The sequence below is a fragment of the Protopterus annectens genome, chromosome 3.part0, assembly GCF_019279795.1.
Source record: "Protopterus annectens isolate FY-2018-M chromosome 3.part0, PAN1.0, whole genome shotgun sequence".
Taxonomy (NCBI): domain Eukaryota; kingdom Metazoa; phylum Chordata; order Ceratodontiformes; family Protopteridae; genus Protopterus; species Protopterus annectens.
The window spans coordinates 1,642,768,049-1,642,782,260 of NC_056731.1; the positions used below are offsets into that span (position 1 = coordinate 1,642,768,049).

Here is a 14,212-nt window from a genome sequence, read left to right on the forward strand (position 1 = left end):
GGCTCATGAGTACATCATAATTTAATAGGTAGTTTCTATGCATACATTCCAGGAAACCACTTAATAGCCTAAATCAATTTTCCCAATTGCCCCAGGGCACTGTCTGGTTAAGTAACTTGATCAGAGTCACACAGTAGGCAAATGGAGGCTGGCTGAGGCTAATCCCTGGGCAACATCAAACAGGCCATTACCAACTTAACCCTATGAGGTAACTATCAGGTGGCAAGGCGTCATTGTATCAAGTGAAAAAATATCTGAAAGACAAAGTAAGGATGCACGTTTGTAGATATCCTTTGCAGTTACAAAATTGAAAAGTCTTGTTGTTTAAGCTAGAAATGAAGTCATAAGAATGTTGAGGTTTCAACAGGCTTATAGTTGGTGAAACTAGTAACAGAGGGAGGAACTGGTGAGAACATTATAGCTCTATGGGGCATATGAGGAATATCAGTGAATGTAACTTAAACTGTTTGAATAAGAAGTTCATCCTAGGAGGAGGACTAATTAACAAATATGTGAGATTCATGAACACTGTGCCCTATGCAGTAAGACTGGTACACAGTAGAACTATGCGCCAAAACCCTCTATGATTCATAAAGACTGAGACACAAGTGGTATAAGACCTTGTATGCAGTTATACTTCTTTGAATCAGTCACCAGAGTTGTGGATAAAGGCAAGGTGGTTCACACAGCCTAGCTTGATCTGGCCAAGGCCTTAGATACCCTTCCCCACTCAGGAATCATAGAAAAACTCAGTAAGCCAGGCATCAACCCCTAAATCACTACGTGGGTTGCAAACTGGCTCACAGAACCCACAGTGTGAAAGTAGCTGACTCCAAGTCAGACTGCCGACCAGTCATGAATGGAGTCCCACAGGGTTCAGTCCTGGGTCCTCTCCTGTTTGCTATCTACTTCTCTGAAGTCCAGGCCAACACGAAGAGAATCTGGCTGACAAAGTTCACAGATGATTGCAAGTTGGGAGCTATTATTAACTCCCCAAGTGATGTTGACATCCTACAGAAAGGCTTCACTGAGACCAACGACTGGTGTCAGAACCATGGCTTTAAGCTGAATGCCAAAAAATGTGTCGTAATTGCCTTTGGGAAAAACCCATTTCCCATGAATTACCACATCGATGGTAGTCCACTGAACACAGAAGGTGTTATAAGAGATCTGGGAACACAGGTTGGCAGCAACCTCTCTTTTGACCACCATATTGCCACTGTGATCAGAAAGTCCTTCTATGTGGCACATCTCATTACTAAGGGTTTTGCATCCAGGAAGAAAGAGGTCATTGTCTCTCTCTCTCTCTCTACTCTTCCCTCATTAGGCCAATCATTGAGTACAATGCCCCATTTGGCATGTACCTCACTAGATACCTGCAACAACTGGAGAGGCCACAAAAGTACCTCACAAAGAGGATTCTAGGCCTTAAACGCTTGTCCTATATGGACAGACTCAAAAAAACTTCAACTATTCTCTGTCTCATATCACCTACTTAGAGGTGATCTCTGCTTGACTTACAAAAAGCTCTGTTAATGCTACACCTAAAGAAATCCCAATCCCTCTGCACCACACGCTCCAGAGACCTCAACCTCATTACCACAATCAACAGAATGTGCTGGAGGGACAGGTTCATAACCCAGAGACTGCCCATCCTATGGAATAGACTTCCCATACATGTCAAACAAAGCACTTCACTGGCCCTCTTCAAGAGAAATCTTGATGAGTGGATAGGAAATAGAAAATTCACCTCAGGGATCACTCCAGCAGCTTTACTCGACAGAGGCACTGGGAACTAAGGTCGGGTGGCACAATGCCAGGGTAATCCTATGGGCTAGGCTTGTAAAGGCTCCAGGGCCATTAGCCTAGTACACACCTATGAACCTATACCCTATTGTATAGCCACTGCATATGGACTGGTCACGTTATGGTAACTTGCAGGATTACAACTGTATACCTGCAGATGGTATACTATTGGTGATTTCACCAGTTCTCCTTCACTGCTAAAGTATTGTTTATCTAATGGAGCTGAGCTGCTACCATCCATGGCATTCCCTGTGGTACAGGTAAACCTGCAGGCCTACTACTGCATCCATACATGTTCCCTTCTAGACAGTCATGCACCTGAGCTCCAGTCAATGTTTTTTTTCACAGCACAGATCTCTTCATTACCATAATATGGTGATGATCCCTAGCTCTAGCATTCATTATACCCAATGAATGATTTTTATGAACATCTGTGTGGCATGGCAATGAAATACAGTAAATAATGTAACAGATGCATACTAAGGCATAATATTCTTTACTATGTAGCGGTCCTGTTATGCTGTATAGCACTAAAATGCTGTATTCCTAGACAATGGTTTTTCTTTGTACACAAGGTGACAGTAGTGGGGTACATGCCTTAAATCATGGTAAAGACAGCTGGCTTACTTAACAAAGTGTGTAAATTGCATTTGTACAGCTGCACACTTTGTTTATATATAGCCTGGCCTGTGTGAGTTTTTCCCTTCAAAAAATACATTTGAAACTAGACTTTACAACGCCGATATAGGACCAAGGATCAATAACATACCAAAATAAGAAAGAACTTGTATGTGGATTGTGTAACATGTTTCATTTTTTTTTTTATTTTTATTTTTTTTTTTCACTTAACTTTTTTAAAAATAAGTCCGCTGATCTCTATTGCTTTTCAAGGCACAAGTGTATATATATATATGTTGACCTATGACAATTATAATATTGTTCATGTTTCTTCATTGTACATAATAAAATGCATTTGTTAGTATTTTTCATATTCAGAATCACAGATTAAACTGACTAGAAAAGACGCCTACTGTACACAAAGCAGAATAGAGGCCCGAATACAGTGAATCCAATAATTTATTTTTGCATATGTAATATGTAAGGGATAGTTTTGCTTCAACAGGAGAACAAGTAGAGAAAATAATTGCAAATGACTGTAGAAAAGAAAAGAAAATCTGAAAGAAGCTCATGGATATGCATAAAAACATTTAAGATGTGAAAAATCATGGTAAAAGAAGAAAGGTTAAAAAAGATATGTTTATATTCCTCATAATAAAAGAATGACATATGATACCTATGATAAAAGATGAGGTGAATAAACAGATAGAAGAAAAAAACATAATATAGGAGATACTACATATATAAGTATTATGTTACCCTTGCAGTTACCTGATCTGGCTCTCCCTCAACTCTAAATTGAAAAATAATGTACTCTACAAATTGAAGACCAAAAAAGGTCCTCTCCTAATCCCTTGTTACAGATGTAATATGTGGCTTGCTACATAAAAAATAAAATGTTTGCAACTATCAAAGTTGAGGTTGTTTTATTAAGCACTTTTGTTCCAACAAATAATTCATGGACCTTCCTTAGAATAAATTAATGCAACCAGGTTACCCCATTAAAAAAACTTCATAGGCAGATCACATGTCCACCTACATCCAATCATAACAGTCACTCATTGAACATGCCCTAAAAATATCATCCATCTTTATACAGATTGTGTTAAAACAATACATATAAAATATATTATTTAAGTAATCATTACTGTCTACTAAATGAACTATCAAAAATGAACCCCTAGTCATTCTAACAACTTAAAATTCTTACAGCTTTATCAGTTCTTAAATTATATTAATACATCTACTACATATCTCCATTTTGTCTGGGAAGATAACCCTGATATAATCAATTTCCTGGATGTTACTATGCTTAAGGATGTTGCTAAAGGTGTTTGTTCAAATAGTATGTTATATTACAATAGCTGTCACCCTTTTTGTCAAATGAAAAATATTTTAAAGGGACAAATGGTTCAACTGTCTCTTCTTGTGTCTAACAATATCCTTGAATTGGAAACTTTAAGTAAAATGTTTAAGGATAGATGCAATCCCTGATGAGTTAAACTTGGACACAAGAAATGAAATTGTAAACAAAAGAATGATGTTTCCCCCTTTGATTAGATGCCTTGGTGACATAAATAAAAATACTTGTGGGGTGAAAGATTTCTCAAAAAACATGATTTTGAGTTATAAAATTAGATCGGGTGATGTAAGGTCAATTTTTCACACTGGGAGAGCTGAAATTAAGTTATTGATCAGTGTGTGGCCATGTTGGAAGTCAGTACGGTCAACTTTAAATAAAAAGAAAACCACAAGTGATGATGGAGCACTATATCACACAAAATGAACTTTAATCCACTGGTTTAGTGCTTTCAGCCCAAGAATTAGGCCTTCTTCAGAACAAAGTGTTAAAAATCTGTCTAATTTTTTACCATCATCAATACACATCACACCAATCAAATCTCATTTTACTTAAACTTAATATAAAAACTGTTTAAAATATGTTTAAATAAAAATGCATTTTAAATAAAGCATACATTTCTTACAAACATATAAACTATTTACATTTGTTATAATAAGCTTTTCTTTTCAACACAGCTTTATAGTTGACACCATTGTTAAACCCTGGCGCCCTGCATGCATCTAATAAAACCTGCCATTTAAACTCTCTAAAATCTAGTTCCCCATCTCTGTCTCCATTAAAGCCCAATAGAACATGATCTGTAACTGTAAAAAGAAACAACACTGTTATTGCTACTCACACAGTTTAAGGTGTGCTTGTAAAGAGCATTATCTAAATTTTTCTTTTTGATGGCATAATAGTGTTCATACATTCGGTTTTTAAGTTGCCTCTTGGTTTTCCCAATATAGAATGAAGAACAAGTGGAGCATTTTGCCATGTATACCACAAATGTAGATTTACAATTAAAAATGCCTGGAACATGCACATCTTGCTCTGAGTTGCAACGTTAAAATCTGCTTCCTCTGAAATGTATTTACAAACATTGCAACTTTTACATTTAAAAGTACCTATGTTGCCTTGAGGCTTTTTTCTTTGTCCACTTTCTAACATTTCTTTGAAATTCCTTCCTCTTGTGTTAACAAACATGGGGGCTTCTCCTACTACCATCTGAAGATCACTATTTGAAACTAATATTCTCCAGTTGTTGGACACTATGTTTTTAATTTCTTTACTGTCTAATGTAAATGTTAACAACATGGACGTTACCCAATCCTTCTTGTTTTGTGTGTTTCCACTAAGCCCCTCCCTTTCACTTGTACTAATAATGTCTTGGACTATTTTAGAAGGGTACCCTCTGTTTTTAAATCTAGAATGCAATTCCTGCATTAACAAATCTAACTGTGCTTCATCACTTGTAAGTCTCTTAAGCCTTACTAAATGCCCCTTTATAATTTTATATTTCACATAAGTGGGGATGCATACTAGAGTAACTCAAAAGACCATTGCTTGCCACATTCTTATAACTGATGCAGGACCCAAAAAAATCTTTACCTTCCTCTTTAATAACTTCTAAATCTAAGAAACATATCTTACAATTGTCCCAGCTACCAGTAAAATGCAAAAAAGAGGTGCTATTGTTCATGTCTTCAATGAACTGTAAGAGCTCAGTTTGTGTGCCTCTCCAAATAAAAAACAAATTGTCAATAAAATGATAATAACTCACAATTTTCTGTCTGTTGGTAAACTTGGACAACTGAAACAAGAGTTCCTTTACCTTATGGGCTACGTAAGGTCCACAAGTCTTTGAACAACCCACCAATGAGACCAATCATTTCCGGAAAAGGCTGGATAACAGAGCCTATTTCTCTCTATCTTCAGTCAGTTTTAGGTGAACTAATGTTAAAAACAAAAAACTATATTAAGGACACTCAGACTTTTTGATGAAATTATGACAGTATTAAGGATGTAAAAGAAGTAGATTATTATATGGTTACGTTAGATGTTGCATCATTATTCACAGTAATACCAAATGTTTATGGCCTAGACTCAATTAGGTCCTTCCTAAGATCTGAAACTGAGTATTCTGGGAAAGAAATTGAGACTTTCTGTCAGTTATTAAAGGTTGTCCTAACAAATAGAGATCAAGTATATTTACAAGAGTCTATATTAGAACACCGAACATTTTCAAAATTTTGAGTGTTCTAATATCGACCCATTTTCAGTGAACGCTGAAAATATCGAAGAAACAGTAAACCAAATTTTTTCCTAGGGAAAGAATTTGGTTGTCCGTTTCTGTTGCTTTGGTATTTTCAGCGCTGTGGTGGAAAGTTATGGGTCAGGTTCAGGTAAGTGTGCGATTGTGTGGACGTGAGGGTTAGGGCGGGGTAGGTGAGTTAGGGTTAGGGCACGGGTGAGGTGACTGTGCGATAGTGACGGAACTTAGGGTTAGGGTTTGGGTTAAGGTAAGTGGATAGTTAGTGGTGTATGTATAGTTTAGTGTAGGGTTAGGTGCAAGAATTTAGGTGTATGTGTGTGGATTGCTGTTTATTTGGTGCGCTTGTGTTGTGTGTATGTGTTTTGGAACAGCGATTTTTTTCCCTAGTAAAAAATTCATTGTTCTGTATGTTCGCTGTTTTAAATTTTTGATTAATATTAGAACACTTGAAATTTTGAAAGCTCGGTGTTCTAATATAGACCCTATTTACAAATATCAGGTGTGGCAATGGGTACTTCTATAGCGAATTGCTATGCCAATTTAGTACTTAGTCTATGGGAGAAATATTTTGTCTATAATATGAACAATTCTTTTTGTGACAAATTATTATTTTATGCCCGTTTTGTGGATGATGTGTATTTTATATGGTAGGGAGAGGAAGAACAATTGAAATCTTTTTTTGACTACCTCAATTCTTCGACTACTTTTTTAAGATTTAAAATGAATTACTCGAAAGAAAGAATAGATTTTTTGGACGTAAGAATTATGAGAATAGGACAGGACTTAAGCACCACCATATATAAAAAAAGTGTGCAACCAAATCGGTATGTGCATAGACACAGTATGCACGCCCCACACGTTTTTAATTGGGTGGTGAAAAGTCAAATGTTAAGGGTAAGTACACTAATACTGAAGAACGAGCCTGTACTAACGAGATGGGAGAAATGATAGAAGATTTAAAAAAAGGGGGTATAGTCAAAGTTTTCTGGAAGAAATGAAGCAACAAGTAATAAATAATAGGAAAGATGATGCAAGACCGTACTTTGAAAGGAGTAATGCTGACCTGGATAGCACCAATAGAACATATAATAAACAGGATAGATTTAGATATATTATGAAGTTTAATAGAAGAACTCCAGGGGTAAAGGAAATAATAATGAGAAATTGACATATAATACAGGCTATGCCAGGTATAGAGAAAGTTATTGGTGAGGAACCAATGTTTGCATATAGGAATGGTAAGAGTTTAAAGCAGAGATTATGATATAAAGAGATGGTCCAAAAGTCTAATAAAGGGATAAGCCCAAAGAAAAAAGGTACATTCCCAAGTCATAATTGTGTTTGTTGTTTATCCATTATAACAGAAAATATTTTTTTTCATCCCATCACTAAACAGAAATATACACTTAATTTGTATGCAACATGCAGTACTGAAAATATAGCATACCTTGCTACCTGTATTCAATGTCATGCCTTCTATGTGGGGAAATCCACATGGAGACTAAATTATTGAATTATAGAACAACGGTTAGATATGCATAGAGATATACTTACTAATGCATTGGCTAAACATAAAATGGACATGGGCTCAAGCCATGATTTTAATATAGAGTAATGGATATAGCTATAAAAAATGTTAGAGGGGTAATATATGTAATGATGTGGATCTGAAGGAATATGAATGGATACTTAGGTTAGCTGCAGTAAGTATCCAGGACTGAATGCTGCTATAAGTTTAAAACCAATATTGGTGAAGAAACAAATGCAATACTAATGAATGTAATTTAGTCACATGATTGGGTTGTGGTCATGTGACTTAATAGGTATTTAAGTGAATTGTGATTTTTATGTTTTATTGCACTGAAGAAGCCCGAAAGCTTTGTTGTTTATATTACCTTTGCTGGTCGTTTCATTAAACTGTGGTTCAATGTTCTTGGTCGAGTTTTTACTTGGAACATTAAGCCTTACCAAGTGATTACATGAAGCTGTTTTGTAAGGCATACTGTACCATAGCATGTTCTTATATCATTCGAACACAACGTTAAACCAAAGGGCCATCTGCTTGAGTTGGTTGTAGCTCAGGTGGATGTAAAAGATCTCACAGCACCTATCAAAACAGTAGGGGGAAGTTCTCTGATGCCCTAGACAGATTTCCACTAGTAGTATAAATACCACCTCTGGTCTCTACAGAAAAGATGCTACTAGCCAAGTGGGACTAACCGGGTCAACAAAGGCTAAAAAAAAAAAAAATAAATAAAATCATTGTACTGCAGTCTGCCATTCTGCTTGACTGTGAGTGATAAAGATACCACAGTCATCAGGCATGATGACAGACTAGGTTGCATTATCATGCTATGATAAGGAGGGGATCTGATGCTGCACAAGCTCACCATCATCACTGTGTGTATGTGTGTGTTTGTGTGTGTGTGTGTGGAGGCATGATGACACACTAGGTTTCATTATCATGCTATGATAAGGAGGGGATCCGATGCTGCACAAGCTCCCATGTGTGTGTGCATGGGAGTGGGGGAGACAAGGTTCTGTGTGTACAGGTTTGCTTGTACCATAGGGAACTCTGTTGCTAGCAGGGATTTATATGCCATGCTACAGAGGTGCTGGAGTTTATTTTTTATTTTTTTGAGTTTAGCAACAGGTCTATCTGTGCTGCTCAGCATTGCATGATAAATAACATAGTAGTAGAGAGAGTTATCCCTGCACTGACAAGTGCAGCAACATTGTGAGGTACATGGTCACTGCCCCATAGGTTACCCTGTTAGAACTAATGAGTACTCCTGGGGTGCTGTCTTATTGAATCACAAAACATCTAGAAGGGAGTAGTTTGCATTCCATGTTGTTTGTCTTTTCAGCTTTTCCCATTTAGGGTTCGCCACAGCAGAACTCTGGTCTGCTAATGATTGGCAGTAGATTTTTATGGTGCCAAGTTGCCAGCCCAACACCCAACCTTCAGCAAAGGCACACTCATTCATGCATGTCTTTCGGAGGCCACTCAACCGCGGGGAGGACATGCAGACTCCACACAGAAGGCACTCCAGCCGAGAATCGAACAGGAGAACATCTTGCTGTGAGGGAACAATGCTACTGCTGTACCACCGTGGCTTAGACATTTGCATTCCATGTATGGAGTACAAAGCTTATACATAAAGTTATAGGTTCATAGGTACTTAGTAGGATATTGACAACCTGAGGATCTTAAGAAGCCTAGCCATGCATTCCCTGGTAAATGTTATCCCTTATATTTTGAAATATGAATCTCCAAAGACAGGCTGCACAGGGATATGTTGGTTATTAACATGTTTCCCTTGTCCATGATGGCCATTGGAGCTCAAGCAAGTGTGGATATGCAGTTACCGATGCATTCATCCAAGTTACATTTAAATAGAGTAAGAGAAGTACTCTGCTTTATGTGGAGGGAAAGCCAGTTCCACAGAAGTGGGATTCTTTGTGATACAAACCTATCCCCCCAGCATGTTTTGTTGATCTTGCAAAGGAGACTAAGGCTCCTTGAGAAGGTTTTTCTGATACTGTTGGATTTCCAAATGTGTAATAAGTCTAACAGAACAAGATCTGTTGGGGCTTTGTATGTGAAACAGATGTCTTGGTAGCCTGTATGATACTGAGAAGGGAGGTGAGGCTTTGAGACTGTCTGCACAGTATGGTTTAGGCCCTTGAAATTTTTAGTGAGGAAGTGTTATGGTCATTCCAGCTGTGACAAGTGTTTGGAAAGATACAAACCAAAACTGGCATTGTACTCAACAGTCGGCCTAATAAATGCTGAGCACAGAAGATTAACTATATCCCCTGGATCTGGATGCCATGCCTTCAGTGTAAGCTGTGCAATGACAAAGGACCTCCTTATAATATTGGGTACATGGTGATCAAAGGATAGTTCATTGTTTACATTGGTTCCCAGCTCTCTAACTATGGGATCAGTAATCAGGGAGGTGTTGTCAAGTTGATAGTTACAAAGGGAGCCATGTTATACATTTCTTCACATTTAGTTTCAGTCCTTGGTTTTGGCACCAATTATTTGTTTGGCACAGATCCTCTTGTAGGATTATGGTGTCCTCTTCGGAGTTTATGATGGTACCCAATTTGCAGTCATCTACAAACTTGGCCGGCCACAATCCCTTAACATAAGGTTTGACCTCTAAGAAATAAATGCCAAGCAGAATTGGCCCAAGGACTGAACCCTGGGGCAGTCCACTAGTGGCTGGCCTTTTGGAGGAGGTAGAGCCACTCAACCTTACATCCTGTGTTGTATGTGTAAGCCAATTTGCTATTCAGTGAATTACACAGGGGTAAACATTTAGCAGGGAAAATTTATCAATGATCTCCAAGTATGGGATGGTTTAGAACTCCTTTGCAAAATCCAGATAAACAGTGTGCACTGACTTGTCCTTGTTCATTGCCTCAGTGACTTTTTCAAAGAAGTCAACCAGATTAATTTGGCAGGATCTGCCCTTGATGAATCCAATCTTGGTTTTGAGTTTGTATGTTATCTGTATCCCTCTTTATTAATTCCATAATGATCTTTTCCATATCTTTGCAGATGAGATTGGTCAGGCTTATAGGTTTATAATTACTCCTGTCTGTTGTACCCCCACCTTTGTCCAAGAGAATGACTACTACTCTCCTCCATTCATCCAGTACAAAGCCTGTTAAGGCTAATGTTGAATAACCACAGCAGGGGTCTAAAAAATTCATGTTTCAAGTTAGCTATGTTATCTGACCCCATAAATGTACTATTATTAGACTTAGAAAGTGCTTTGAGAATTTGTTCTTGGGAAATTTGATGAAAGGGTATTAGATGTAGGTAACTGATCTGAGAATATTGGAGGGGAGAGGGGGTGTACTTGGAGCTATATTTATTCGCCAGTAGAGTGGCAATGTCCTCTGGGTCTGAGTATGTGTTATGATTTACTATTAGTTCTGCACAGTGCTGGGCTTTAGGTCTAACATAGTTAAAGAAGGCCTTGTAGTTATCTTTCACCTGGGTGGCTATTTTTACCTCATATCTGGCTGTGGTTTATTTGGTACAAATTCAGAGTTCCTTGTTTAGGTTAGCAAGACCCTTTCGGCTTCTTGAGAGTTAAATTTATTATTGCATGCAATGTTTTTTTGTTTGTTTGTTTTTTTTAATAAAAACTGTTTATATCATGGTTCCAGTACAGGGGTTCATTTTTTTAAATTTTGCATTGTATTTATTTCTAAGAGGGGCAGATGGATCTGTGCATCTATTTACATGTGCGTAGAACTTGGCAGTAAAGAATTTTTCATAAGCTGTGCGATCATCATGGTTGAAGGGGCTTTAGAATTTAGCCAGGTCATCACTCAGGTTTAGAAGATTAGCTTCTGCATAGTCTCTGAATACAGAGGTATTGGATGATGCTTCTGGCTTCAGTCTTACGGTGAGTATGACAGATTTGTGGTCCAGTTTGATTAAGGAGGAAGTTATAATTGGCAAGGAGTAGAGCTGTTCCATAGTGATAAGGACTAATTCCAGTATTTTATTTCCCCTGGTTGTAGTGTGGATTAACTGATCCAGGGAGTTTGTAATTATGAAGTCCAGATTTGTCTATGCATACATGCTTAAGGATGTACAATTTTCTCAGTTAATGGTAGGATAGTTGAAATCTCATAGAATGGTGTTTGACTTAATACATAGGGATACCATACTGGTTAAATAGAAGGTATGGGCCACGGGGTGGGGTTCTGTAGTTAACCAAGATGTTATAAAAGAGTTTTGCTTGTAGTGATTTGGACACAGAGGAGTTCCAATTCAATGCCTTGTCTAATGAGTCTAGAGCTGATTTTTTTTTTTTTTAAAGAATATCGAGACACCTTCTGTTCTTCTTTAGTGCCTATTTTTAATGTGTTGAGCCTGTATGAGTGATAGACATTTAAACCATCCATTGATGGAGTGCTTTCACTGGTCTTGAACCAGGTGTCATTAATGATGTATTTATCTAGCTATAGTTTGCAGAGTAAGTAGCACTTGTACAGTGTGTTTTTTGTTGTTAAGGTTCATAGAACTGAGCAGCAATACCTTAATGTTGTCCTGATCCTATTTAGTTAAGCTGAAAGTTTTAGAAGACTGACTTTGCCAAAAAAAGGAACAATGGGGTGGACAAGGTTTTTCCCAACATAAGGAAGCCTTGGGGAGAGCCGTACAGGCCATCCCTGGCACAGCAGTTTGGTTCATCTACCTTCTCATCCCAAGCAGATATATGCTGTACCTCCATGACACCAGAATCTAAGCCAGTTGTTGAAATCAATTATCTTTTGATCGTACTGCAGCATCATTCTTTAAGAGGGTAGAATACTGCTCAAGGCTAAGTTCATACCTGCCTTAGACACATATCCCAAGAGCGCCATCATGTCTGTCGTCATATAGTTTAGGAGGTACAGCTCAAGTCATTTACATTTACACCTACAATGGCTGTGGTTATGTGTGCACTTGTTGTGCAGGGAATTGAGTGATTATGTAATGTGGTGAATCCTGGCCGCAGATATGTAACTGACCATGGACCTCTCTTTGCATAGCCTAGTGAGTGGTGCATCAGTGTGTCTCACTATGGAGTCACCTGTGATGAGGATATTGGTATGTTTGGTGGTTTGCCTTATGGGCTCTTAGAGTCTGTATGATTCATAGATGTATGTTTTATGGTGGGTGCTGCCAGTGATGCATGTTCCTGAGGTTGCTGAGGTTATTTGTTCCTTGAAATAGATTTTGGTGGCCTCTGTGGTTTAGGTAGGTTACTTCGTCCTCCATTGTATATTACTCTTTATGAATCATTCAGGGCCTTGGCATGCAGGTATACTGTGTTCCAGTTGTTCCACTGCTCACCACTGTTTATGAATATCAGACCATATCATGATAATAGACTTTTTCCTATGTAATGTGCACCACTAACTTAGAGCTTTAAATAAAGGTAACTGTCTCCATTTCAATGAATACTTCATTAAACTTCCCATTTGACATAGAATGGAAACAATTTTAAACAAAAATATTAAGATTGTTCTGGCACTACCAGTCTAACAGTTGTTGACAGATATTAAAAATACCAAATCTTAGTACAACTTTGTCTGAAATGTAAATGAATACAACTACTGCTTCATTACTAGCCTTTTGTTTTTCATTAACAGTGGAAGGACTGTGTGAGGGCATCACTGCCGGGCTGGTCGATGTGGCTGTATGGGTTGGCCTTTGCCCTGATTACCCACGAGGAGATGCCTCAACAGGATGGAACTCAGTCTCAAGAGTCATCATTGAAGAACTGCCAAAGTAGAAACACTGTAACATCTGCAACACTGTCAAAAACAAGCAGTATAAAAAAATAAACATCCAAAACCAAATAAGTGGGTTTGAAAAATTAAAACATCTGTAATACCAGAGTAGAAATTGACTGAGCTGGTCTTTAATTTCTATTAGCAGTCATAAGGGCTTCTGTTTTTTTATACTGATGGCTGGTACCCAATGTTCTTCTGACTGCTCTTTTACTTTAATAAGATACTTTTATATTTTTCACTGGTCTTTTAATACACTGTTTTTTTTATTTGTATCAAAATAAATGCAGCTTTGACATTTCTCTACAGACGTGGTGCTTTTGTATTTTATTAATTGGAATTTCATCTAAATATACAAAAATGTACTTGATAAATCAAGCCCTAATGTTTGTAGCTTTCTTGGTTATTATTACTAAATACACAAATGTGTCACTGTATCACTGCTGAACTTGGTACCCAGATCAGATGTGATGACCTCTTAATACCATCAACATCAAAGTAATTGTTCTCTAATTGCACTTTGATGTCACTCATCAATAGCTGAGTTTGGATTCTTCCCTTAATCCAAGGAATGCATTTACTTTTATCCTACCCATGATTCCCAATAAGTTACAAAAGGATGCTGTGGCACTTAATGTTATTTCATCTGTTCATCCGTGTCATCCACTAATCCATCCATCCATCCATTTTCCAAACCACTTTTGTAGGTGAGGGTCACATTTCTAGCGATATGAGAAGGGTAGACAAGACTTCTCTCTCCAACAGTGGTCTGTAATTTATCCCATGAGATCCCCAGGGATCCACTACAAGTTGACAAAATCTAACCCTGTGACAGTACATTGGACAAGTACATTTTGTTAAAA

The 14,212-nt window shown here is 37.7% G+C and overlaps 1 protein-coding gene across 3 annotated transcripts in view; it reads left to right on the plus strand.

Moving 5' to 3' along the window:
• The window catches only part of CTHRC1 (collagen triple helix repeat containing 1), a 256,385-nt gene extending 242,728 nt beyond the window's left edge, over positions 1–13,657 (plus strand). For all 3 annotated transcript variants that reach the window (XM_044065679.1, XM_044065677.1, XM_044065678.1), the window contains exon 4: positions 13,209–13,657. In XM_044065679.1, coding sequence (XP_043921614.1) covers positions 13,209–13,351 — 143 coding nt within the window. In that variant the 3' untranslated portion in view covers positions 13,352–13,657. The remainder of the gene's footprint in view (positions 1–13,208) is intronic.
• Positions 13,658–14,212: the final 555 nt, after the last annotated feature.